This window comes from Myodes glareolus, chromosome 3 (assembly GCF_982192425.1).
Source record: "Myodes glareolus chromosome 3, mMyoGla1.1, whole genome shotgun sequence".
Classification (NCBI taxonomy): Eukaryota; Metazoa; Chordata; class Mammalia; order Rodentia; family Cricetidae; genus Myodes; species Myodes glareolus.
The window spans coordinates 24,034,345-24,061,756 of record NC_142028.1 but is presented as its reverse complement, the minus strand read 5'-3'; the positions used below and the strand labels follow the sequence as shown (position 1 = coordinate 24,061,756).

At 50.8% G+C, this 27,412-nt stretch overlaps 1 protein-coding gene across 4 annotated transcripts in view; it reads right to left on the bottom strand.

Annotated features, from left to right (window-relative positions):
- Positions 1–4,580: 4,580 nt before the first annotated feature.
- The window catches only part of Tead4 (TEA domain transcription factor 4), a 79,502-nt gene continuing 56,670 nt past the window's right edge, over positions 4,581–27,412 (bottom strand). For 2 of the 4 annotated variants that reach the window (XM_087904171.1, XM_087904168.1), the window contains 7 exons: positions 26,976–27,019; positions 26,501–26,556; positions 23,270–23,391; positions 22,328–22,501; positions 10,815–10,955; positions 8,925–9,077; positions 4,581–8,810 (listed from right to left, as the gene is read on the bottom strand). In XM_087904171.1, the coding sequence (XP_087760297.1) occupies positions 8,697–8,810; positions 8,925–9,077; positions 10,815–10,955; positions 22,328–22,501; positions 23,270–23,391; positions 26,501–26,556; positions 26,976–27,019 (804 nt within the window). In that variant the 3' untranslated portion in view covers positions 4,581–8,696. Of the gene's footprint in view, positions 8,811–8,924; positions 9,078–10,814; positions 10,956–22,327; positions 22,502–23,269; positions 23,410–26,500; positions 26,557–26,975; positions 27,020–27,412 lie in introns of all 4 variants that reach the window. The other 2 variants (XM_087904169.1, XM_087904167.1) reach the window with 1 other exon arrangement.

The window sequence follows — 27,412 nt, the reverse complement described above, 5'->3', positions numbered from 1 at the left end:
AGACCAGCTTGGTCTACAAGAGCTAGTTTCAGGACAGGAACCAAAGCTACAGAGAAAGCCTGCTCAAAAAACAAAAAACAAACAACAACAACAACAACAAAAAACCAACAAAACCCAACCAAACCAAAAAGATAAGAAAAGCTGGATAGAAACAAGCCAAAGTCAAACTAAAACATTTATAAGAATAATAAGCCTCCATGTTTTATTTGGGAGTTGGGTGGAAGGTCCCCTAAAGAGTTAAAAAACAACCAACAACTCATCTCCCTGCTTTATCTACAAGAAGAAATGACCCAGACTCACTACACCTGGGGGTGGAGCTTTCTTGTTTGGTGAAAAGTCCACCCCAGTGGCTCCTCAAACTTGAACATGCTTAGGAGTCATCTATGGGTATAAAGTTCCAAGAACAGGGGAGGGTAGTAAGACCTTATAGTTCCAGGGAGTCCCAGGTCATGCAGGCACAAGTCCCACAAGGAGTGGCTATCCTTCACCAAAAAGCCCCAGCAGTGACTGTCCTTCACCAGTGGCCGCCTGGGTACACGCAGGCTCTTTCCTGCCAGGTAAGAAGGCCTGGAATCGCTCTCAGCTCAGCCAGCACTTGCCCATCACTGCCCACACAGTACAACAGTTGGGCCTTCGTCTAAGGAGAGCTTAGGCCTGTGGTCATTCCTGGCTCACTTCTTCGGCTGACTTGTGTGTGCCCCTGTCATCTAACAGGGAACAGATCATAAAACTCGTTAGGGGACGGCTGCGATGGCAGCCATTAGTGAGTGAAGTGATGTGGGAGTCCCCTCTGTGTGCTGCAAATACCATTGATTAATAAAGAAACTGTCTTGGGCCTGCGCAGGGAAAGGGGGTGGGGGCATAGCCACATCTTTAGCAGCTGGAGTGAGTCAGACACTTAGGCCCAATCAGAAAGGGCCATGGGATGCACCTTGCATGTGTGTCTTCCTCAAGGGGCAGCCAGGGCCAAGGGCAGATCTAAGGTGCTACAGGCCACTGCAAGGCCACTGCAAGGCCACTGCAAGGCCACTTCCAATCCTGGCTTAGCCATAGGACTCTGCAGAGTCCAAACCAGAGGGAATGCACCCCATGAAAGACCAAGTAGATACAGAAAACCAGAGAAAGGGACACAGCAGCAGGCTGATCAATAAAATCCAGAGGCTCCCAAAACCACAAGGGGAACGTGGTGAGTTGCCAAACCAGAGAGCGCAGCAGCAGATATCAAAGCCAGGGAGCACAGCCAGGAATCCCAGACCAGAGAGATGGAGAGAAAGAGCAAGTGGGCAGATCACAGCGGGGAGGGGCCCGGCCAACTGGGAGCAGGCATCTGAGGCTTGCTTTAATGTGCCTCCCTCCAGCACAGGTTGGAGTGGGAGAGTCAAGGTTATAGAGCCTTAGAGGGTTGGACAGAATGGGATTTCCTAGGGCTCCTTGTTTCTCAGAGCGAACCTGGGAAGACAGTACATGGGAGTGGAAGGCACATGACTGGCTGCAAGGGCAGTGAGAACCTGGGTGAGCAGCTCTAAGCCTCCGTCAGTGCACACCCTAAGAGTTGGCATACACAATCCTTAGTGTTGGTGTCAGGCTGGCTACATTTCGAGAAAAGAACTGGAAAGAAGTCAGCAAAGGCGTCACTGGGGACAATGGTGGTGGTACATATCTATGATCCCCATCTTTGAAAGGGTCAAGAGTTAACCAGCTAAATAGTGAGTTTGGAGTCAACCTGAGCTATGTGAGATCCTGTCTCAAAACAATGTTACTGAGGGGAAAAGACAGAATGAGAATATGGTGGCAAATTCTTAATTCCCACCTTGGCCTTGGGTCTGGGAGGACTGAAAAAAACCTAATCTCTAAAAAAGGCAGGGTCATAAGACGCTCCCCAGACTCGAGCTAAGCATCTAATGACTTCTGGTTATGTCTAGGATGCACTTGTGAGCCTGCCAACTGGCAAACACATTTCCCTCCCACGGAGCTGGTCATCTGCTTCCTTTCTCTCCACAGCCTCTTGTGAACCACACTCCCTTGCTTTAGCCACAAGGTGATTATTGTACAAGAAGAAATAAAAACCTGCTTTCTTCATCTTGCTTTAATTTTTTGTTTTGTTTCCTTGGATGCAAGCCAGGGCCACAGACGCTAGGCAAATGTTGTATACTGCTGAACTGCTCCCACCTCTAAACTATATCCTCTCTGGGCTTCCCACCCTGTCCCAGCCAGCTTCAGGCAAGCCCTGACCACCCATGATCAGCCCACCTGCATTCATGAGACAGGAGAGCTGGGCTGAGCAGCCAGCCCAAGCGGAGGTGGAAAGGCCTGTAGAGGACTTGCCAGGTGTGTAACTTTTCTGGTCCCTGTGATAAGATACCAAAGAGAAGAAGCGAGGTGTGGTCTGAGGGGGTGCATTCTGTTGTGGAAGATGCGGTCACAAGAACTGCTCACGCCAGGAGCAGGGGAGCCGCTAGCGTAGCTTGGTCACCTCCACGCCGATCAGGACACAGAGAGCATGGGAAGTGTGCTGACCTGGAACTCTCAAGTGCTGACTTTAGGGCACTGGCACCAGCAAGGTTCTGGAACCTTCCAGAACAGTGCTCCCCACTGGGGACCAAGTATTCAAACACATAGGCCTGTGGGAACATTTCACACTCAAACCAGACCAGCCGAAGTTAGTTACTGATTTCCCAAGCCTCTTCATCCATGAAAAGAACGGCCTGCAGGAGCACAGTGCAGCTGTGGGCGTCAAGCAGGAAAAGGTATCAGAAGGGTTTTGTGCACTGAAAAGTGCGGGGGAAAGCTGAGCGTGGTGGTGCATGCCATGCCTGTGAAGCAAGCCTTCGGAGGACTGAGGAAGGAAGGATGGCAGGCTTTGCCTCAGAAGGTGAGGTAGGTAGCATCACCATCATCGTCACCATCATCATCATCATGGTCGTCATCTTTATGCCTTAACTCTGTGGCCTCCAACTTTGCTCCCAGACTGAATACTGTTGTGTGTTAGAATTAAGTTTGGCTGCTAATTCAAAAAAACTAGACACAATGAAAGGGGCAAACAGAAAACTTCATTCCTCGCGGGAAACCTACTAGAGCTAGGTAACACTCTTGTGTTTCCGCTCTTGCTTGTATTGTGACCGTCTAAGGTCATCTCAGTGTCCACAGTAGCTACACAAAACCTGGCCACTACAGTGTAGCAATATTTCATTTGTATTTAAGTAACTGAAGTGTGTCTGAAGTTCAGAAAGTAAAACAGCTACACTGATCAGCCTTACAGACCAGGCAGTAGCCACACTAGTTTTCCATAGAAGCTGGCTGGTAGTGGTGCACGCCTTTAATCCCAGCACCAGAGAGGAATACAAGACGGGAGGAGACAACTCACACACAGTCTCATTATGAGATTCCTGAAGGCAGGCTCACCATTTCAGACTGAGGTCAAGGTGAGCCAGTGGCTGGCTGTTTTTTGCTTTTTTGACCTTCAGGTTGAACCCTCATTTCTGTCTCTGGGTTTTCATTAATTGTGCTACATTACAGCACATTCCCGACAACTCCTCAGAACAAAGTGCATGCTCTCTCCCTTTTAGGTCATTCCTGTAAAGTTTATTTCTACTTTCTTCCACTGGCCCCCCTTAGTCGGTTAACACCTCAGATTGCAATGGAAACTAGGAAATACGGTTTTACCAAGAATGACCACATTAGATAAAAACAGAGGGGTCTAGTCCTGTCATTTGAAAAGGAGGCAGGGGACTATCAGAAGTGGTCACTTCTCCACCCTCATCTCCCTATGAGCAGCAGCTGGCCTCCCCTGGCCCCCAAACCTTTCCCTTACTACTGAGAGCAAATCACACTCCTGCTCCTCCTCCTCTCTTGACAGGGGAGTTTAGCCAATCACATCCTCTTTGTGGGGTGTGTTGCCCTAAGGCAAAAGTTTATCCATAAACCTGGCGGGTGAAAGCTCCCCTCCCCTCTCGACTTGGCCTGGATCCAGCATTCCAGACAGGTGGGATTCTGTGTAAGTTTTTCCTTCTGTTTTATTAAAGCTGTATCTTTTGTAAGATAGCCTGGGGACTTTTCATTACCGATCACACTGTGACATCACTCTGTCTGTAAACACACCGTGTCTCAGCACAGGGCTGCCACAGCTTCGCTTCTCAGGCCCAACTCACCTCTCAGTAATGACCCGGCTCCCAACTCCAGTAAGAATCTGGATGTCCTTCCTGAGTCTGGTCCAGGGAGGATGGTACCCACTGAAAGGTAGGTCCTGCCATCCAGGCAAGGCCTCCTACCTCCCTGCTCAGGGAAGCAAAGGGTCCAGCAGGTACAGGTGGGGTTTCTGCATCAGCCCTCTCTGAACCCCAAACTAGTTCAGTTTAGCACAGAACAGTGGCTGATGAGAATTCAGTTCTTGAGAGTGTTGTGGAACCGTGGACAGCCTCTTACCATGCCCTATTCAAGAGCATCTGAACTCTTCAGCTCTGAGTTCAGGTCCTGCTGCTATGGTTTGGCTCAGCACGGGCCAGTCCCAATGCGCACCGCTAGTGTGCATCTTTATGACCAGGCACGGTCCTGGACAGAGAAATGATGAGCACGCAGACCTCTGGGTTTGTAGCAGACTTTACTGAAGATTTGAAGAGATGAAGGGGGTTTACATAGAAAAAAAATACAAAAGCCTTAAAGTCGAATATCAGACATCTGTGAGTGTAAAAAAACCAACATTTCCACCGCTTGGGCTCTGGCTCGCTAGGAAGGCCCGTGCCCGTCTGTCCTTTCTTACCCGTGGATAAATATACAAAAGCCAAGTTCCAGACACTTCTCAAAGGACTTTTATTGCAGAGATCGGGTTCCACCGTGCATTTCCTGCTGGCCTCAGTCTCCTCCTGAGTGTGTGTTGGGGCGGGGAGCAAAGGTGTGCACTTGGCCACCTGGCTGGGCTTATTAGTTAGCTACATCCTATATAGAGTCAACTCTTGAAGGAAAAGGCAATCTTCTTTCTAACCTCTAAATTATCCAGGATGCCACTGCCCCCTACTACCGTAGCTCTAAGAAAGAAAAGAGGTTTTCAGCAGGGGCCACACCCAGGTAGCCACTGGGTGGAACCCCTGAGGGGAGCACAGACTGTTCTGTTGTCTCCCTTCTGTGCCTGGGTGGCGAGGTCTCAGAAAGCTCTCTCGTGTCACAGCCTACCCTCAGCCCTCCTGCACTCAAACCCCAGCCTGGGAAAGAATGGGTGCCCACAAACCAGGGATATAAGACCAGACCTCGGCCCCTTCACCTGTGGGTCTGGGGCACCTTGTATGTGTGTGTGTGTGTGGAGGGGGGTGTTTTTGTTCTGTTTTAGTTTTGAGGGGGTTTGTTCTGTCTTTGCGCTTGTGTTTGCTTTTCTGGTCAGGACACATTCCTTTCACTCTCTGACACTTGGTTGCTACAATCTGCTGCGAGTGTCAGACCCTGTGAAGCAGAAAACCTTTCACCTGACCCTACCGCCATTTCTGACATTTCCTGCTAACTAGGTAAGGCCAGGAGGGTTTTCACTCCTGGGGTAGTTGGCGCTCAAGTCCCAGAACTCAGAGACCCTTCCTCATCTCACAGGCCTGGTGACACAGGTGACCCTCTCTGGTCTACCCTCCCTTTTCTCTCACATGGCTGCCAAATGGAACAGACCTAGAAAACTAATAGTTTCCAGCCCCAAATGCCCAGGGAAGCATTGCTGGATAGGATCACCCCCAAATGCCCAGGGAAGCATTGCTGGATGAGATCACCCCCAAATGCCCAGGGAAGCATTGCTGGATGAGATCACCCCCAAATGCCCAGGGAAGCATGCTGGGTGGGAACACCCCCAAATGCCCAGGGAAGCATGCTGGGTGGGAACACCCCCAAATGCCCAGGGAAGCATGCTGGGTGGGTTCAAGAGCAACAATCACACCTGCTCCTTTGTAGCAGACTCTAGAGCTGTTCTCTAAAAATAGTATCAAAGGAATGCACTCCCTTGCTTGACACCTCCAGGCTTTGCTCCCACCCAGTGAGAATTCCAGAGTGCACATCCACACACGGAGTGCGGGCGACACAAGAGACACCACCTGCCTGGCATCTACCTGGCGTGCTGGACAGGGTATGCTCAAGTTCTGTTACTCAGCGTACCCCTGGGGCACACCCATCCCCTCCCTGTCTCCAAGACTCTCTATTCTCCCTTGGAATGTTCCTTCAGATCCACTGTGGTTCAAGAGTCAATGTAGATTCTGGGCCTTGGCAGCCTCCCCTATGAAGCTCACCTTGGTGCCCCCACCCCCCAGCATTTCCCACTGCCTACAAGTCTCTTTGACTTGTGTCCCATCACCCCTTCCTTAGTCCACAGTCAGCTCAGAGTCACCCTGGCTGTTTTGCTCATGGACACATTCCCAGAGCCTGCCACATCTCAGAAATTAAACAGCTACTCACAAAGCAAACGGAAAACACACCAACAACCCAAGCAACTTCCTTAAGCTCTCAGGATCTCACTTTCTTAATCCTTAAAATAGGACTTCAGGGCACAGTGGTGAGCACCCATAGTCCCAGCTCCTCAGGAAGCTGAGGCAGGAGGATCACTGGAGGTAGTAGCCCAGACCAGAGAGGGTGAGCTCATCTAAATAAATAAACAATGGCACCAGCACAGAACCATCAGCGAGACTGGTGCGATGGGGGTGAGGGTGCCCTAGTCAAACGCCATGCCGGCTCAAGTGAGAGGCAACTGAGACTACCGTCTTCTACGGTGACTCTCCGTTAGGCCACCAAGGTCAGTTCACACAGGAAAAACTCATGATCCACACTGGGATCCAACATCTGGACTGACTGCTTCCCAGAGAAAAAGATTGTGTGTCCTTCATGACCCAAGACACTGTCCACAAAGAAGTCTGAAATGTCTGAGCCCGGGACTTTTCAAGAATGCTGCGGCGTGGCCAGGCAGCATACACGGGGGTGGGGGTGGAGGTAAGATGGGGGGAGGGTTGTACAAACACAGGCCTGCATGTGAGGGGTGAGTCCTCATCACAGGACAGGGTGAGTCCCTCATCACAGGGATGCAGTAGTCTTTCCAGGACCCTTGACCCCCTCTGACAGCAGGACCTCTACACAGTGCAGTAGGGCTACCATCCTAGCATGGTGGAGAGGTATGAGTTAAACTTCTTTGGGTTAAGGAGAAGGAATTTGGGGGCCACAGAAAGACTGGGTGGCTTGTCTGTCTTCCTTATCTGAAATGCAGCCAGACTCCTCCCATATGCTTAATTTGTATATTTCTGGCACAGTCACTCCGCCCATGCTAAGCCCTGAGGTCTTCTGCCCCGGCACCAAAATTAAACAGAAATAACATCAATAAATATCAGAATTTGTTCCCTCAAAGGCTACCTCTTCCCTGAGACCTCTGGATCCCTCCCCACTCCAGTGCACAGCTCCCCCATCCGGCTCCTCAGCAGGAGCTGCAGCTCCCATGGTTAGTACCAATGTCTATTTATTGCATACGTGGATGTGCTCAGCACTACATGAGGCACTGTTCATACACGAGGTAGGTGAATGTTATACCCATTTTACAGATGGGGAAACTGAGGCACCATGACATTGACACACCACAGGTTGCACATCAAAGTCAGGCTAGACTGATTCCAGCTCCCTTGCTCCTCACCCCTGTAGCATCCCCCCAATGCTGCCCTGCCCATTTTTGCATCCCCATAGATACATCCCTGAGTTCTGGGCACACACAAACTCGCCCAGATTGGATCTTTCTTTCTGAGGCTCCGGGTTACTAGAAACTGGCTCCAACTAGGGAAGCGGACACCAGAAAGCCAGGAGAGGGCAGCAGAGAGCCAGATCCAGGCTCTCCAGAGGGAGGGAAGCAAGGGGCTGGGCAGAGAGTTAGATCATTTAACAGGCATTGTGCCGTTACTTTTTTTGTTTTGTTGCTTTTTGGTTTGTTTTTCTTTCTTTTTTTTTTCTTCATTTTGTTTTGGAGACGGGGTTTCTTTTTGTAGCCCTAGCTTTCCTAAAACTCAGATCCCCGACGCAGCAGCCCCTCCTCACCAGCGCTGAGAGGAAAAGGGACTAAGAGAGAAGCTGAGGAGCCTGACAGGAACAAGCAGCTGGAAACGCTGGCCCTGAAGCGGGACTCCCTACCTCCAAGCCTTGCCTAGGCCTGGAGCCATTGACCCCTGCAAGGCCTCTGCAGGGCCACCTGAGTAAATCTTACCCAATCTCACCCAGCCGTTAGCAGGGGTGGGGCCTTCTGCTATAGCTATCCTCGGGCAGCCATGGCAAGGCTGACAGTACACGTGGTCATGCATTGCATTCTGGGTGTGTGAGCCACATGCCATCTGTCCTTAGGCCACAGTGTGGCCAGCAGCAGAGTGTAGGGGTCCAGCCGCTGAGGAGGGGCCACCGGGTCTTGAGCTCTGGTGTCTGGCTGAGTCCAGTGGGGTTCTGGCTCCTGGACCATTGGGCCTTTCTGGGCTTGCTTCCAGCTTGCCTCCTGGTGCCCCCTTCTCCCTTGCCCTTCTGGGCTCACACAGTCAGACCAGCTCCCCTGAAAACACTTGACACCTTGGGTTTATTGGGGGTTGGGCACTGCAAGATCAGGCAGTTGGTTCCTCCGCTCAGCTCTCTTGGCACTTCCGGGGACTATCCCTGAAGGTTCCCTCCCAGGTCCCCGTTTCCTGGATTTGTCCCCCCACCATCATTCTTGCAAGTCTGTGTCATTCTTTCACCAGCCGGTAGATGTGGTGCTGAGCCCCGTGTTCGCTGGCTGACACTTCGAAGACATACGCAATACACAGCAAGGTCTCCTGTGTGTCGCGATTGGTGACCACCTGTAGGTGAGACAAAGGCGAGGGTCAAAGCCCTGGGCGGAGAAGCCACTGGTGGAGAAGCCACTGGTGCCGCCCACCGATGCACTACACCCCGAGCACCTGCCCCAGGCATACCTGCAGGATGGTGAAGTTCTCCAGCACACTGTTCATCATGTACTTCTCGGGTAAGTGCTTCAGCTTGTGGATGAAGTTGATCATGTACTCACAGAGCGGGGACCGGTGGATGCGGTACAGATAGTGGCCGTTCTCATAGCGAGCGTACTCTGTCTGTAGAACCCCAGGGACAACGGAGGCTTAGAATCTCCTCAGCTCTTACCCAAGCCCAGTTCAGCAGCGATGCACAAAAGTCCAGCCACCGCCACTGGGAAGCAGAGGCAGAAGATGGCCCGGGAGCAGAGCCTGTCCTCAGAGGTTTCTGGACATAAGCCAGGTCTCTCCTCTCTGTCACTGACATGACAGGCAGACACTTCCAGGAGAAGGCAATGTAAAGACCTGGAAGTCATGGCAATGAGATGGGGCAGGGGTTGCTCACGAGGCTGAGGTGAGGGAGTCAGCATCTATGTGATAGAAGTGCCAAACGCACGATGCTTGGTGCTGGATGCTATTGGCACAGGAGCTGGATGAACAGGACACTGGATGATGACTGCATAGACACATGAGCATCTCAAACCCTTGATAAGCTAAGTGAAAGTCCTAACTGTAGGAGCTTTGTAAAAATACGCCTTTGCGGGGGTGGGGGGGGTGGGGGAGGTGGGGGGTGGGGGGGGGGTGGCGGGGGGTGGGGGGGGTGGCGGGGGTCGGGCTGGTGTACAGCAGCTGTGAGCCCTGGAGTCCATCAACAGTATCAAAAGAGAACAAAAGACCACACACATAGCTTCTACTGGATCACACTCAGGGCAGCTAACATGTATCAAAAGCTTCCTGGCAATGGGACAGCTAGGGTTGGGACCCGGAAGCAAAGCTCCATTCCCAGGTCCTGCCTGGTATGAGTGGCTGTCAACCCCAGGTAGAGAGGATGCCATCAGTTCAGACCCACGTGGGCCAAAAAGTGGCCAGGCTGACATCATGCAATGTTATGCACTGCACAGGGTCACAGACTTAAGGACCACTGGTACCCTGGGGCACAGGCTTTAGGGTCATTTTGTCATTCTCATTACATAATAAGACCAGACTGTCACAGCTATTGGGATCAGTGGGTGGTGAAAACCCTATAATCCCTTAGAGAAAAGTGGGGTCCATTAACACAGTAGGAAATGGGGCTCAGGGGAGGTACAGGGATCAAATCCGGGTCCTCTAGCTTGTGCTTACTGTCAGCCTGCCTGCCTTTGACAGGGTGAGTGACAGGGAGGCAGAGAATTCTGCCCAAGTGTAAGGTCTCCATGGCACTCCAAAACTGAAAAGCTGTGTGCTGCTGGGCTGCCTGGGAAAGGAGAATCTAAAGACTGCCTCAAAATGGGGGGATGTGGAGGCAAAAGGCTATATAGCTTGATGGTAGCATACTTGCCTAGCAGATACCCAAACACCTGCAGAAATGGGGACTCCACAAACTCTGCATTCATGGAGTAAAAAACGAGAGCGAACAGACCCTGAACATCCTGCCTCTGCCTCTAGAGCTCTGTGTGACCGAGGAAGGCCACTCCTATCCCCCAGCCCAGCTGTCAAAGACACAGATGGATTAGGGAGAAATCCTTGGGCTAGCCTGTAAGTTGGTCCTGCTCTAGAAGGTGTGGGATGCTTGTAAGGAAGGCTTGAAAGGGATCCTGACCAGAAAATTCAGCCAGGGCTCTGAGGCACAAGGATGGACAACTAAATCAGTAACTTATTAGATACAACTCAGTAACTTATTAGATGCTTCACACCCAACCCAAAACCCGTACTTCCTGAAGGTAATGGAAATACATAGGGCCCCCTCAGCAATCCTGCACTGGGGGTGGGGGGAAGCTCCAGAGAAAGGGGGCACGCAGGCCACCCCCTTCGCCCCACACCCACTGGGTGGCCTCCTACCTCAACTTTCTCCACCACTTGCTTGCCGAAGGAGCAGACCTTAGTAGAACAAGTAATGATCATGTTGTCCAGGCTCTCGTACTGGCTGGACACCCCATAGAAGGCACTGCCCTCATCATCGATGTTAGTGTTGAGGTCTGCCTGCCGGAGAAATAGGAGGATATGGCTGTGTTCAAGGGTGTTCTTAGGGGTCACGGTGCAGGTTCTTGTGAAGGGACTCTAGCTGGCCTCAGTGTGACAAACATGGCTCTCACAGGCTTTGCCCTTCTCCCCCATTCCCTCTGCCCTGCTAAAAACCATTACATTCCGGTCTATTCCCTATTTGGCCACTTCCTTCTCCTGAGGCTGAGGACCAAGATCCAGCTGTCAGAGTATTAAAGTCCAGCAATCTAAAGTCCTCTCACGGATGCCCTAATTAACCTGTCCAATCAAAATTAAACACCTCATCCTAACACTAGGTTTCCCCTTTTACCTTTATCAGTTGTCATTTGCCTGTGGGCGGCAGTCTCCTCTGCCTCCCCCCCCCCCCCCCCCCCCCCCCCCGCCGCAGGATTTGTCCACCAGGAAAAAGATCCCTTCCCCCTCCCCTTCTCCCACTTCCTCTGTCTTTGTGTCTTTGTCTCTTATTCCCTGCCCTTTGTGCCCCTGGGTCAAATAAATCTCCTTTGTGCTGAGAACTTGATCTTGAGATATCTTGTGCTGATACAGATCCCTTCATCTTGGACAAGAGAAGAGGACTTGAAAAGAATGGGGACAGGACTTGGGTACAGCTCAGTGGGAGGGCCGGCTGTTGGCCTGGAAGGATCAAAAAGAAAGAAGAAAGCAAGAAAGCAAGCAAGCAAGAAAAAACACGGTACACAGCAAGCATAAGAAAGCCTCTGCCATCCCCCACATCCAGGCTCAGTGTAATTCTGGTTTGTTTCCCAAACAATGAGAAATGAGTTCCCAGCTGCCCACATGGGAGCCAGGCAATTAGTTCTTGGTTGGATATGGCATTAATTACTTTAGAGTCCCTGTGACTAAACACCACACACGAACGATAAATCTAAGGAAGGTTTATCTTGGCTGCCCCAGTCCCTCCTAGCAGGGAAGACACGGCAAAATAAGCCCATCAATCCCATCCTGACACTAAGACCACGAGATAGTTCACATGACATGGGACAGGAAACAGAGAACACGAGCCAAAACCAGGAGCAGGTATAACCTTCAAGGATTTGACACTAGTGTCTTATTTCCAGCAGCGAGGCCACAACCCTTAAAAGCTCTACAGCCTTCAAAACAGAGCCACAAACTAGGAACAAGCATTCCAAATGCAAGTCTGTGGGAGACACCGCAGATTCAAAGCATACCCCCGGCCCAGAAAGGTTCGCGTCCACCTTCTAATACAAACAATCACATGCAGTCAGACGTGTCCAGAGTGCAACGTCTCTTCTGAGGCAATCTGAGCTATGAATCCTGAAAAATCAGAAAGAAAACTGCCTACTTCCCATTCATCCTGGAACCGAGTAGACATTCCCATGTCGGGAGCAAAGCAGAGTAGCAAGAAACTCAGGCACTGGAAAGACAACGACTCAACGGTTAAGGGCACTGGCTGCTCTTACACAGAACCTGCGCTCAGCCCCCAGCCCCCACGCTGGGCAGCTCACACTCTCTTATGTACTCTTCTGGCTTCTGTGGGCATCTGTACACATGTGCCCACCTATACACGGAGGTACACATTAAAATCAACTCAACAAAGTAAATAGGAAATTCTGTAGCTCCTTATCTGATATCCAGGGCTTACGGTGACATCTGTACTTCAAGAGCTTGGGCATTCCAACCCCTATGGCTCCACCATTTGCAGCTCTGGCCTCTCCTTTGAGCTGGCTCTACTGGGTGCCTGCAGCTTTCTTCAGAGACATCCCACATTGCCGTTATCTTCAATGTCCTGGGGCCTCTACTGCAACTCAGGCTCCCTCTGTGTGTAGTTTGCACAGGGATGCCTAGCAGAGAACCCAACGACCCTGTAACTCATGCATTTGTATACTGGCAAACCCAGCAAACAGTGGCTGATGGCAAGTTTTGCTGCTAGCTCAAGGGGTAGCTGGAACCCCAGAGACCATGGCAACAGTGTCCTCTGAGTGCCTATGTGGCCAAACTTGGTAAACATTGCCAGAAAGATACCCATCAGCTCTTTGGTTTTGGGGTGTTCTTCTGCTTTTGGGTGTATGAGTATACCCATGCCAGAGGAAGTATGTGGAGTCAGAGGACAACTTCTGGGTACTGATTCCCTCCCTCCACTGTGTGTACCCTAAAGACTGAACTCAGGTCCAGGTCGTCAGGCACAGAACCAGGTGCATATACTCTCCAAGTCATCTCGCTGGCCTTAACTTAACCTTTCTATTTTAATTAAGGAATTCTTTTAAAAAAATTATTTATTATATATGTGTATGTAAACGTATATTTGCCTGGCTGGGTGATTAAGGAGGTTCTTCTGTCTACATGTTGCTTTCACTGGTTGAATAAAGAAGCTGTTTTGGCCTTTTGATAGGGCAGAACTTAGACAGGCGGAGCAGACAAAACAGAATGCTGGGAAGAAGGGCAGTGTGGCAGACACCATGGTTCTCCTGCCCGAGACGGACACTAGTTAGACTCATGCCAGTAAGCCATAGTCAAGTGGAGATGGGTTAAATTAATGTGAGAGTTAGCCAATAAGAGATGATTGGCCAGGCAGTGTTTAAATAAATACAGTTTCTGTGTGACTGTTTTGGGTGTAAGCTAGCCGGAACAAAGTGTCCCCGTGCTCCTTACTACAGAGTGGCGCTCCAATGTGGTAAACTGGCTGGCCTGATTTGCTTGACGTGATGACCTCTAACTCTATCCATTTTTCTACAGATGACCAGACAGTAGGCCGATTTATTTTTTTAAGACCAGGTCTCACTATGTAGGTCTGACTGTCCTGGAACTCATCCTGTAGACCAGCCTGCCTCTGCCTCCCAAATGCTAGGACTAATGGCGTGTGCCACTGCGACTGGCCAGAAGTCTGATTCTTTTTTTTTTTTTTCAGAAGTCTGATTCTTACGGTAGGGCTTCTTCATCGACCACAGAATGCAGAAGTAACTGCCACGTGGACCAGAGTACAGGCCGTGAAGGCAGTGTGAGCTGCCCATCACAATGTAAGTTCTGAGACCCACAACGCTTCTGCAGATTTGAGCACAGGTGATAAGCAGTCTTACTCATGGCCGCTAGGTGGCACACTAGCACTAGTTTTCTCTCCTTTGCCGCCTCCTTTCAACAGCAAAATCTTTGTGTAAACTGACAAGGAAGTGTTAATTACCCTGTAATTAATTCATGTGGCATGGAAGACATATAATGTGTCTGTGAGAGACAGGCACACACTACTGAGAATGACTAACTAGCCTTTACTATGATGGATGAACACAGCATGCTGAGTGAGGAAGCAATTATGGAATAAAATGAAGAAATGTTTTTTAGGGTATCTTAGTTGGCTGTGCATGGTTTAAATGGAACCATTCTTTGGGAGGAAGGAAAAACAAAGCAACAATTACAGCAGCATCTTAGCCAATGTTTAGCCTCTGAGACAAACAAGTCCCAACCCAGGATGGCTTTCAGCTGGGGGTGGGGCGAGGCGGGGAGAGGAGCACCTGTGAGTCCTGGAGGATGTGGGTCAGTCATGGTCCAAGGTCTTCCTGTGACAAATGAGGTGACTAAGGACCTGAACCCAGGCTTTCTCTCACTTTCTCTGTCATACGACCATCCTAGAAGAGCACTTTGTCAGACTGGTCTGAAAACATTGTCATGAGACCCAACTGTCTGGAAAGGTAGAGGCACTGGGCAGATGAGGCCAGGGCATTATAAGGGGACAATACTCAGATGACAAACACTGGGCCCATTAACCACATGGACTCTCCACACCCTCATGGTGTCTTTGTTTGAGCCGAGATCTTGTCATGTAGCCCAGCTGACCTCCACCTTCATTCCTTCCGCTTCAGCCTCTTAAGCAGTAGGATCCACCTAACTTGTGCATCTTTCCATGACACTTTGTAAAAATGTTTGTTTTGTGTGTGTGCATGCATGTGCATGATGGTGTGCATGAGATCAGAGGACAACTTGTATGAGCCAATTTTCTCCTTCCAATATTGTGTTCCAGGAGTTGAACCGGGTCTGATTAATGCCTGAGCCATCTGGCTGGCCTTTGTGATATCTTTGACATCAATTTACTTTTACTCCTTAACTTTACCCTAAGCAATGCAATCATGAAAACTATTTTTTTTATCTCCTCTTATATAACTATTAGATAAGAAATGTCAATGGACGTAACACTTATAAGACCCCTCTCTGTACCATGCTGGCAAGACCTGATACCAAAGAGCTCCTCAGGCCACACACAAAGGCAGTCTCCCATGTCTGCACCCCATGGCTGTGTGGCTTGCCCAGGCAAAGGTCCATGGAGTGCAAGAACCCTGTCCTTGGCAAACCTCACTAGGTGCCTGGCACACCTGGCCTTTCAGTGAAGATTTGCAGGTAGCTGCTCCATTTCTCAGCTCTGGGTGGTGCTGATAGAGGGGTCACGTCCCTGGGTACATCAGAGTTCCTCACCCCTGAGTTCTGGACCCCACCCTGAGCCCTTCATCTCAAATATACTCCAGCTCTTCAGTCCCTAGGACCCCTTTCAAACACCCATGCATAGCCAGGCACTGGTGGCCCACGCCACCGCTCCCTCAGGAGGCAGAGGCAGGCAGATCTGTGAGTTCAGGGACAGTCAGGGCTACACAGAGAAACCCTGTTGTGAAAAACAAAACAAACAAACAAACAAAAAACAAAAAAAAAATCCAACCACAGCCCCACATTTCTGGTGACTGTAGGACAGAAGGGGGCTAAGGAATATTTGTGTACTCTAACTGAGGAAAAAGTTAAGATTATCGAGAAAGATGGGGATCCAACGTCACCCTAGAATCTGCCCTGGGTCTGAGCTGCACAGATCTGGGAGATGGTGGCCAAGGCGACAAAGGACCCATCCCACAGTGTCTCAGCTACTGGGCTCCAGGGTCCGTCCAGCTCCACCAGCACCTTCCCCGGCAGCTGCAGTCCAGGACAGCTGTCCCTCTCAGTGAGCAGCCTTCGGATCACCCCACCCCCTCACCCGCCCTATTCATAGCTGGTTCGTGGGGGTGGGCAGCTCATGGGCTGGGCTTGGGACAGGTGTGAGGGATCAAGTGACTGACAAATGAGCAGACAGCCTTGACTGTCATGTGCTGGTATGTGTCTGGGAGGAATGTCGGGCCCAGAGGAGAACAGAGGACTGGACGGTAGAGAGGCCTAGGGAATTGTCCTGTTACCCAGCTCCACCCAGTGTGCAGACTGGTGTCCCTCCCCGTGGCCAGGACAAGCAGCCTCTGTTAGTTTTCATGAGGTTCGGGAGGATGGGGTTTACATATTTCAGCCCTTACTCCAGGGGGAATTCTCTCAGAACTGGGCCTTAAGGGCTCCACCCCCTCCTCTGCTGCACCTTGCTGCCATCTGCACTGGGGACAAGCCCAGACACGCTGCAGGACCACCACCACCGCCCCTCAGTGTGAACAGTAACTCTCAGCGGGTGGGGGAGGCAGCCGCTTGGACAGAGAAAAACAAAGTGGCCTCTGCTCTAGACAGGTTCTCATCAGCTCCCCAGCACCCGGGAGGCAGACTGAGCAAACAAAGGAGGAGGAGGAAGGCTGGCTGTGAGACAGACAGGCAGGTTTCTTGCCTGGACAGGTTTCCTTCCTAAGAGTCCATAGCAGACAGTGGTAGGAGGAGGGAGCAGGGGACTGCCCATGACTGATACACACCCTCACTATTAGCAAATGTCCCTCACTACATTTTTCTGCCTCTGAGCCCCCGGCACATGAGGACATTCGGAGGATAGCTGCTAAGGTGCCCTGGCCTCCGATGCTCCCTCTTCTGGGTTCAGCTCAGCCTCCCTAAGGCGACTGTGTTCGGGTTGCAGTGAGAAGAGGAAGGACAAGGTGGCACCTGAGCCCCCAGATTGGAGCCCACAAGAACTGCTAATCTTTAAGCTGGAAAAACAGAGGCACACAGAAGCTAAGACTCCCTCAAGATCTAGCTCTCAAGGGGAGTGGCTGCATCCCATAGGGACAGCTGGGCCTCAAAGTCAGCTGATCTGACACACTGTGAGGGCTCTCCTAATGTCCACAAGCTCCTGGAAAGTCCATACTGCCCTGAGTCCAAGGCGCATTGTGGAGCTCCCCAGAGTCTGCTGTTATAAGGCAATGACTACATGGGCTGTTTACACAGCCATGACCAAGCAAGTCTGCAGGACCAGCCCAGTCCAACTCCTGGTGTCCCAGCTGTCTCCACACTTCCTTCTTCTCTCAGTTCCCTACCAGTGTCCCCCAAGGGAAAGCAAAGGAGTAAAGGGGCCCAGTAAGGTAGTCGAAGGAGACTCAAGCTTTACTTTCACCTAGAAAGAAGACTTTGTCATATTTCCTGGGAAAACGGTCAAGATCTAGAAAAAGAGCCAAGGTGCCCTCCTCTGGGAGCAAATAGTCAGAGCTAAGTCGGCCTTCCTCTCTGCTATCAACTGGCATTCCTCGGAGCCTTTCCAGCAATCCAGAACCTTTTCCCTGGACTGGGGTGAGCAGCAAATCTGAGCCTGAGGGCATTCTGTTATCAGGTCAGATTGCCTGACTCTGGAGCCACGCCATTTAGTTCTACAGCCTGGTTTGGTGAAACAGCCTCAACTGTTCCTCTGGAGTCAACTATATTCAACTTTGAAGGCTTGGCAAGATTCACAAAAGAGAATCCATGTGACCTGTTGACACGAGTGACCAATGACCTTTCAGTCTTCCCAGAATATACCAAGTATATTATATACACACCATAGGAATGATGAAGGCCCACCCAAAATGCAGGCCTCAGATCCAAGCCCTTGCCTGCAACACGAATTTCCTCAGTTTGTGAAATGGAGATTCTAAGATGAGCCTTACCCAAAATGTGTCTCGTAAAATATAAACTATTGCCTCCGACTGCACTGGGGTGCGGCTCAGCCGTACAGGGCTTACCCAGAGTGTTTAGTACAGGGACTGCCTTGCACATGCAGGGCCCTGGGCTCCCTATACCCAGAACTTACAAAAATAAATAATAAAAGGAAACTACCAACCAGTGAGGAAGGCACTGGATGCCTAGTCCTCCAAGGCAGTACACTGATAAACACACCATCCACTGCCAGCTGAGCCTCCCTTCTGACTCCAGTCACACCCCAAGGGGAGCTGGGCCGGCGCTGAGAGAGTCACTAGTCACCTCACTCTGGAGGGGAACCCAGGATCCCCTAAACATGTCGAAAATTGGAGGCTGCCAGTATACCACAGCGATGCTAACTGAAGCCCACAGCAGAGCCGCTGAGTTCATTCTTCCCTGGTTCATCAGAGCAAGGTGCAGCCACACAAACAAATACACACTGCATGGGACCTTCGAAAGGACCCCACAGCAAAGAGTTCTTTCCTAATGCTTGCTGCGCAGAGAGGATGACTGGAATTCCAGTGGCCATGACCTCGAGGACAGATGTCCTAAACTGAGGGTGACAAGGAAAGAGGACTCAGGCTCTGGGGATATTACAGGGCAGTCAAGACCATCCCTGGAGGCTCTACCCCCAGGCTTCCTCTACACAACCGAAAAACTTGACTTATGCACGGATGCTTTGGGCTTTGGGTAATTTGGCCTTAGATATAACACTGAACGAATCCAGAAACTAGAAGACAAAATAAGAAAGTCTCTAGAAAAAGAGACCAAACAAATAAACTGGAAAATATAAAAACGGCATTGGAGGGGCTTGCCTTGAAAGAATGAGAGCCTGAATCCAGAACCCACACAGAAAAGCCAGGCTCCACAATTCACTGTCATCCCAGCTCTAGGGAGGGAGAGGCAGGTGGATCCCTGGGGCTCTTTGGCCTAATCAGTGATCTCCCGGCCAACAGGAGACCCACAGCACACAAATACACTGATGACTCACACCAGCAATGGATGACTCAGGCTCCTGGGAGGGCCACTACAAGTTTGAGGACAGCCTGAGCTATATAATGATTTCCAGGATACCTAGACTATACAATGAGATTCAGTTTCAACTCCCCTGCCCTCCCCACCCCCCCCCAAAAAAGCAAAAAGCACTTAGCCAGCGAGTAGGGTAGTATTGGGGACTCAGGAAAATAAGAGTGAAAGACAGGAAAATAATAGACGGGGGGGGGGGGGGCTTGAGAGATGGCTCAGAGGTTAAGAGCACTGCCTGCTCTTCCAGAGGTCCTGAGTTCAATTCCCAGCAACCACATGGTGGCTCACAACCATCTGTAATGAGATCTGGTGCCCTCTTCTGGCATGCAAGCATACATGGAAGGAATGTTGTATACATAATAAATAAATAAATCTTTAAAATTAAAAAAAAAGAAATAATAGATGGAAATGTTCACAAATAGAAAGATTCTAATCTTATGGTTATGTCTACCAACTACAAAGCTGAAGAAGAGAAGACAATATATTACCCAGAGATCATCAAGGTGAAATGAAAGAACACAGAAATCGGGGGACTATGAAAAAAAGAGAATAAAAAAAGTAAGTCATATAATTAATAAAGCAGAATGGCTTAGACACACACACCAGAAGACAGGGGCACAATGTATTTACAAGTGACTGCTGAACTTACTTCAGGTGTAGTGGGGGACACTTGGAACCCCAGAACCCAGGAAGTTGAGATAGAACGACCCTGAGGTCTAGATCAGTCTGAGCTATATACCAAGACCCTGTCTCCGTGAATATGTGTGCTCAGCCATAAAGTACTCCTCTAACGTGCAAAGCCCATGCGTTCAATACCTAGCACCAAGCAAAAAACAGAGAAAACCGTCTTTGATCTAGATTTTCTATCACATATAAGCGCCTCTCCCCTACCTCCCCCCATACACACTTCAAACAGAAAGAGGCATTTATAGCCTATGCCGGTCAGTTTGTGTCCACTTAACACAAGCTAGAGTCATTTGGTAAGAGGGAACCTCAGCTGAGAAAATTCCGTAAGACTGGACTGTAGCCAAGCCTGTAGTGCATTGCTGACTGATGTGGGAGAGCCCAGCCCACTGCAGGGAACACCAGCCCTCGACTTGGGGCCTAAATGCCATAGAAAGGCAGGCTGGGCGAACCAGTAGACCACTTCTCCAAGGCCTCTGCATCAGTTCCTGCCTGAGTTCCTGACCTTGACTTCCCCAGATGAAGGACTGCAAGCTGTAAGAAGAAATAAACTTCTTCCCCAAATTGCTTTTGGCCATGGTGTTTGTAAAAGTAACAGAAACCTGAAGACATAGGCCTTGTGGTTTTTTTTTTTTCTTGGATTTTTTCTTTGGCATGTGTTCCAATCAAATGAGTCCTGTACACCAATAGGGGAACTATGAGATCCCAGAGACTATTTATTGATACAACACAGGAGAGGCTCAGGCTGACAACTATGTAACTACCCGTTCACTCGGGAGCAGGGAATTGAGGCTCCCAGGAAAAAGATCTTCAAGGGGAAGAAGAGACTAATAAGATAACCATTGTTTGTGTCTAAACAAATAAAGCTTGTCTGAAGATCAGAGTGCAAAGCTAAGACAAACAGGTCAGGGACTGAATGATGGCACACACCTTTAATCCGAGGGCTTGGGAGCCAGAGGCGGGTGGATCCCTGTGAGTTCAAGGCCACCCTGGGCTCTGTGAGTTTGAATCTGTTTAAAAGAGAAACAGAGCTCACACAGAGGTGATCCCAGCACTTGGGATCCTGTGCCTTAATCCCAGCATTAGGGAGGTGGAGACAGGAAGGAATATGGTTGGGCGAAGAGAGGAGCAGGAGGAGACCAGAGCTCAGTGCAGTCTGGAGATGCAGTCTGAGGACAGGATCACCCCTTTGGTCTGAGCATCAGTAGAGGTAAAAGGTCTCTCTAGTGACTGGCTGCTCTGCTTCTCTGATCTTTCAGCTCTGGTTTTTTATTAAGAACAAGTAGAATTCATGCTAGAGATACCAGCTAGAAGCATACCTTTCTCCAGACTTCCTTGCTCCCTCCTGCCTTTTCTACTCATACACTGCACGGGGAAAAAAAATGGCCTTTCTTCTCTCTGTCTAGCAGACCCTGCCTACTCAAATCCAGGCCCAGGCATCATCCCATTTGGAGAATTGCTAACTATGCAAACATAGGACAAGATGTACACATTGTCGAGGTAAGGCCCAGCATTCCTAAAGCAGCACTTGGGGCTTCTGCAGAGAGCCAGGAACTCAGGGAGGGAGAGCAGGGCTGGGCTAGGCATTGTTGGTAGGGCGCGAAAGCCGGCTGGAGTACTGTATCCACGCTTACTGTCAACATGCTCTTTCCAGAACAAGAAGCTTCCAGATTACCAAGAGGCTTGGGAGCAAAATAGGCTGAGATAAATCTTGGGTAGAGATAGAAAGAGGGGCACTGTGGGGCTGGGGTGCAGCTCGATGGTAGAGCAGTCATCTACCAAAGCTGAGGTCCTAGGGCTCCAACCCCAGTACTACGAAATCAAAAAATGGAGGGTACTCCAGCATTGAAAACTAAGTAAACGAAAGAAAAACCTGGGTGATTCTCTGGGGTTAGCGGAAGCCAGAGGGAGCAGGAAGACTTCGGTCTTGGCCTCCCAGGCCTGGAAGAAGATATGGAAAAAGGTCCATGCCTGAAGTTCAGTCAGATGCATGAAGGATGTTCCATCCTTATTAACCATTGGCCTGGTCTCCCCTATGTCCCTTCTGGGTGTCCTAGGCCCTGGAAAGAAGCTGTGAGGGCAGGCCTGTGCCTCCTAATCTCAAAGGAGAGCGCCTTACAAATTGGCTCTAGGCACCCAATATTCACTGAGGACGGCCGCAGAGGTCAAGTCTGTGGACAGGACTCTTGGAGACAGACATGGGTGTTTCCTTTCGGGTGGCCAGGGCTACGGCAGCTGCCATCCTACACTCCTCTTTTCAAACCTCTGCACAGCCCAAGCAAATTCACAGCTGGAAAACCAGATGGGGGCCAGCGTCAGACCCAGAACCAACAGCTCCATGTGGACTCTCATCCCATCCCTCAGGTTTCCCCCCAACATGACTACCTCCTTAAGACCCCAGTTCCTGATCAGGACCCTGCCACCGTCACCTCAAGACAAAAAGCCTCTTGAGTTAGGTGGGATTCAGGAAGGTTCTACCGTAGCATGCTGGAGGCCATGCTGTGTATCGCCAGCACAGAGAGGAAGGGAAAGAAGACAGGAGAGTTGACAGAGGGAGGAAGAAGCAAAGATACAAAGAACGGAACCCAGGCCTCCCATCATCCGCCACCGCTCTATGTTCTCACTGCTAAGTTCTGGCACTCGGCTCCCACCAGCAGTGGCCTCTCTGGTGTGTGCTCCTGGCCACCCCGTGTCCTCACCTCCTCCGCAGCTTGATGTCCTTTCTTTCCAACTTTCCCCCACCATCTCAGAGCGCTGAGGGAAGGAAGGAGAGGCCCAGCGCTTACCCAGAACTTCACAAGGAAGAAGGCGTTGGAGGGCCCCCGTTCAAATAGCTCCTTGAGGCCACCCTTCTTCTCTGGGAATTTGTCATAGATCTGGCGGATGTCCACGGCTTCGAGGTAGGGGTCATTGTAGCTTGGGCTCGACTGGCTGATGTGCACAAACAGGTGCTTGCTGTACTGTAGACAGAAGAACAATCGGCCTGAGGGTGATGCCAAAGGGTAGGGTAGAGAGACAGCTCAACAGCCTGCCTCACTTAGGACCCGGGTCAAATCGTTTTGCCTCTCTCTGGGCCTCAGTGTCCTCGGAGGAAAAAGGGAGACAAGATGGGTCAGGGGCAACCTGCTGCACTTGGCTAGTTTCCCAGAGGATGTGGATTACACACCACAGACTCCTCAGCTTCCTGAGCGCCCCTCAGAGCCAAGGCGCTGAGGGCTGGGGGAGGGGCAGGGTTGGGGGGGGGAAGGACACTAGATTAAGAGGAAAGATAAGAGACAGGGGAGAGGCCTGAGAGAGCTGAGAGGGAGAAAGGCAAGAAGGGTTGAGGTGAGAGACCTTCAGAGAGCAAGGAAAAGAATAGAGCGAAGGAGGAGGAGGCAGGCGGGCAAGGGGAGAAGAAAGAACAAGGAATCTATTAAACCCTGAAGGGAGAGGGGGAAGAAAGGGAAGAAAGCCAAAGAGGGTATGGGGGGTAGGGTGGGGAGTGGGGTGGAAGGTTAGACCTCTGGGCCTGACGAGACTACTATGGAGGCAGGATTTCCAGGGGTGGGAACCCACTTATTTGGAACAGGAAGCTTCCCAAGATTTGAGGCCTACTTTGAGGACAGGGCCTGTGGGATTGGGGACCTACTCTGGCCCTGCAAGATAGGGGACCTACAGCAGTGGCAGAGCCTCTGAGGTAAAGATGATCTCTCCTGGAATAAGACAGTCGGGGACGGGAGACATACTGTGTCAGGATCTGGCCGGCGCTCCAGAAAAGCAGAGAACTCCAACATCCAGAGCTTGGAACTGGCCACACTGCGGCCTTGCCATGGGGAAGCTGGCGGTGCTGAGGGCGATGGGGTGGGTCCTGCAGGAGACTCAAAGCCTAAACGAAGGGAGAGAGACACGGGGAACCTGCCCCTACTTGTCCTCCCTGCAGATGTCCTCAGCGAGGACTGGAGAAAACCAGTGGAGTGTGCCCGGCGGCAGGACAGAGCCTGTGAGAGATCCGGCTCAGTGATCCCCGGCTTCGGCACAGGCCCTTGCTCAGGGCAGATGGATTCTGAACAGCCCAGGTTGCCTGGAAAGCTGCCAGAGCAGGCACTGCAGGACTCTCGCCCTAGGGCAATTTCTAGTCCAGGCAGGAAGACAGCCAGCTGAACCAACTAGCACAATAATTCCCGAGGTGCTCCTGGAGGGCCCGCAGTTGCCTCAAACCCAGAGAACACCACCTATAAATCGGGTTCTAACACAGGCCTAGACCAGCACGGATAAGAGTGTGCTCCTGGTACAAGAGAAGACTTCTTGGTGCCCCTAGGCTAGCCAAGGTGAGGCTCAAGGAAGTCTTGAAGTTTAGGTGATGTCCTTAGTGAAGATGGGGAAAGGGTACCCCAGATTGGGAAGCATCAAAGGCAAGTGGGGGGTGGAGGTGGGGCAGGAGGCGGGGAGGCTAGGAACCAGCTAAGGGATTCTGGAGAGCCTCAACTTCACTGATGAGCAGGCTGAACTGTGGTTGGAAAAGAGGCTCTGTAGTCAGCCCGCAAGGCAGGCTAACAGGGTGGATTCTCTTCCTAAATCAAGGCAAGCCAGCGGTTGAATTAAGTGGGGCTGGGAAGCTGTCGTCTTTGCAATCTTTTTTTTTTTTTCCTGGTAATACTGGCGAGGGAACCCTGCCTGGAGCGAGGAATGTGAATGAAAATTCCTGAAAAGAAGCTGTGTCTGGCTGTGAACAGAAACTATTGGAAGGAGTTTCTGGGTTTGCAGAGACTGATGGACCGATTGGAATTTCAGTACTGTGGAGAGACCGGAAATGTATAGGTTCAGGGGCTAATTACTTTATCTTGGCTAGAGTTAGCCTTCTGGGACAGCCATGCCTTGACTCACTCTGGAGCTGAACTAACACCTCGAATAATAAACAGAAACCTCTTAGAAGCTCTTAACTCAGCAGAACAGTAGCATCTGCCAATCCAAGAGCTAGGAGTGTCATCACACAGCATCTTGAGCCTATAGAATAACTTCCCCCATCTCGCTGGACTGCCTCTCTGGTGTACTCACCAGCTTATTTTAAAGTTGCCTTGATTAAGACATTTTTTTTTGTTCAGTAAAACTATGAAAACCCTGTGAAATCATTTCTACAGAGGAACACGGAATTTGAGGTAGCCTAAAGCTGTGCTCCCAGGCCATGGTCACTCACAATGGCTCCAGATAAACTTCTCTCTCTCTCTCTCTCTCTCTCTCTCTCTCTCTCTCTCTCTGTGTGTGTGTGTGTGTGTGTGTGTGTGTGTGTGTGTGTGTGTGTGTGTCTCTCTTTTAATTTTATTTATTTGTTTATTTTTGGTTTTTCGAGATAGGGTTTTTCTGTAGCTTTGGAGCCTGTCCTGGAACTAGCTCTTGTAGATCAGGTTGGTCTCTGCCTCCCAGAGATCCGCCTGCCTCTGCCTCCCGAGTTCTGGGATTAAAGGCGTGCGCCACTACCACCTGGCTCAGAATAAACTATCTCTTATTCCATTTAAGATGAGAACTGTGGTTTTGATGCTGACAGTACTCTAAACAGGCTCTTTGCCACTGAGTTTGGCAGCTTTTTATTCCTTCTTAATTGTGGAAGAAGGGTGGGACGGAGGGGGACACATTAGAGGCAAGGCCTTCATGAATCAGGTTTTCCTTCTGGAAGCCTGGCGGCCACTAGTACCCTAAGCAGAAGCAGTGAACTCAGGCACAGGAGAAAAAAAAAAAAGGAAGAAGAGAAAAGAAAGAACAGTCCAGAAGAGCGGCCTGCCATGCTGAACACACCAGCTAATGCTTAGTACATCCACCAAATCTTTCTTCCCTTCCTTACTGCAGCCCCAGTGCACCCAGGAACTGCTGTGTACACAGCAAAGGAAACCCACAAGGGTATGCAGATACCAGCTGCAGGGACATAGCAGAAGAACACCCCTGCTGGACAGAGGTCTGCAGAGCCCTGGGTGGACAAACAGAGGGCACCTAACCTGGGAGGGGCAGGTAGAAGGAACCACGGACCAGGAGGAGCGATCTGGCCACAGTCCAGAGGCAGAGTAGGGAGCACAGTGGACAGGACCAGGGAGCACAGCAGCTGAGTCTCAGGAGCCCTGCAGATCTGCTGCAGAGCTCAGACCGCATCATGAGGGCACCATGGGGCCAGGGAGCATTTTAAGCCTGGAAATAACATGGTGAGAGAGAGATGCTTTGAGAATCTCAGGGAGCCAGGTAAGAAGCAACTGCGGTATTCCAGGCAACAACTAGGAGGATCTAAGTACAGACTGAATCAGCATGGACAGAGGGACAAGAAGAGAAGACAGGACACGAGGACTGGACCCAACTCAGTGATGCTCCCAATGGGGTGAAGAAAGCAGTGAGCGACACCAGGTGTGGCAGGAAAGCCTGAGAAGCCACAACCAGAATGTCACAGCTGGTCACTCTCCGCGGAAGGTTCAAGTTTGGCCTGGGCTGCAGTGTGGAAGGGGCTGAGGAAGCTTCTTGAGAGATTGTCAGAACTGGTCCACTGAGGCCTGAGGGAGGGCCCAAATTAGCAAGCTGTTTCTGTCACATTGCCCAACAGCACTTTCCAGTCATCAGGGTCTCCTGTGCTAGGGAGGGATCAGGCTTGCAAACAGTGTCCTTTGGCTCCAGGCTCCAGACTAAGAGGCAGTAGGCAGCACTCCAGCGGGGAAGCCTGAAGAGCCAGCACATACATCCTACAAGAGTGGCCTGGGGACACAGGCACTCCCTTCCAATGTTGTGTCCCAGCCAGCCCTGAGCACAACTGGCAAGAAGGCACCTGGCATTGCCCCAGAATGCCAAGACACCTGTGAAGCATGGCTGTAGCATGCTGTCTAGAGGAAAGAAATATAGACACGTGACATCGTGACATCTCACAGGACCCAGGTGCTAGGAGCCTGGGCCCGGACGCAGGAGCCACTGAGCGGGACACATAAGCAGATCATGTACCAGCTACCTACCTGGCAGAGGCAGTGGAGGCTGGACAGTATAAGCGTTTTGAGAGAAAGGTTTCACACTGTGGGAGAAAGGAGAGAGAAGGCATCAGCCACTGGGAAGAGCTGCAGGGTAGGCTTGGCCACTGGTGGCCTCAGCAGGCATTGGTTTCCAGCACCCTCCCCTGCCAATTCCCTCAGGTTTTGGTTTTGAGTCATGGAAGCAACATGTCTGTTGGTGCAATCCACCTCACATCCTCTCCCAGGCCAAGCAGATGTCTCTTTGGGTATTAGCTTTAAAGCCCCTCCTATGCCCTGTCCAGATGAACATGTTAGTAAAAGTAATGTCCGCACTTCAAGTGTGGACATTGCAGACTAAGTAAGTCAAGGCCAATCTCACACTGCAGCCCGCCTCCCGCTGCTCCACCTCTCAAAGCTAGGCTCCATTTCCTAAAATTCTGGGTTCGAATTCAGTTCAGGGAGGAAATCAAACCATACTCACTCGTGGGATGTTCCAGGTTGGCCTGGCAAAGCTCCTTGCCAAAACTGTGGAGGTAAAAGGTATAGACTCAGCTTGGCTGTGCTGTGCACAGAAGCCCACGAGGATTGTGAGAAGAGGTTGTAAGGGAGAGAGACCGTGTAGGCCTCCAGGTGTAAAAGGAGGAAGGAAGGCAGCTCCAGCAGAGGGAGGAAGGAAAGCCAATGCCTCTGTTTAACTGGCTGATGCTACAGGCAGCAGCCACAACAAGGTGTGTTTCCCTGTGATCCCCAGGGAAAGCCAAGCTTTGTGTTCCCCTGTGCTCCCTGGGGAAAGCCAGGATTGCTGACCCTGCACTTTCTCCCTCCCATCGAGACTCACAGGGCTCTTCAATATGTAAGGTTCTGAGGTCCTAAAGTCAAGAAATCTACCCAGGGGCTCAGTGGTAGAGCGTGTGCTTA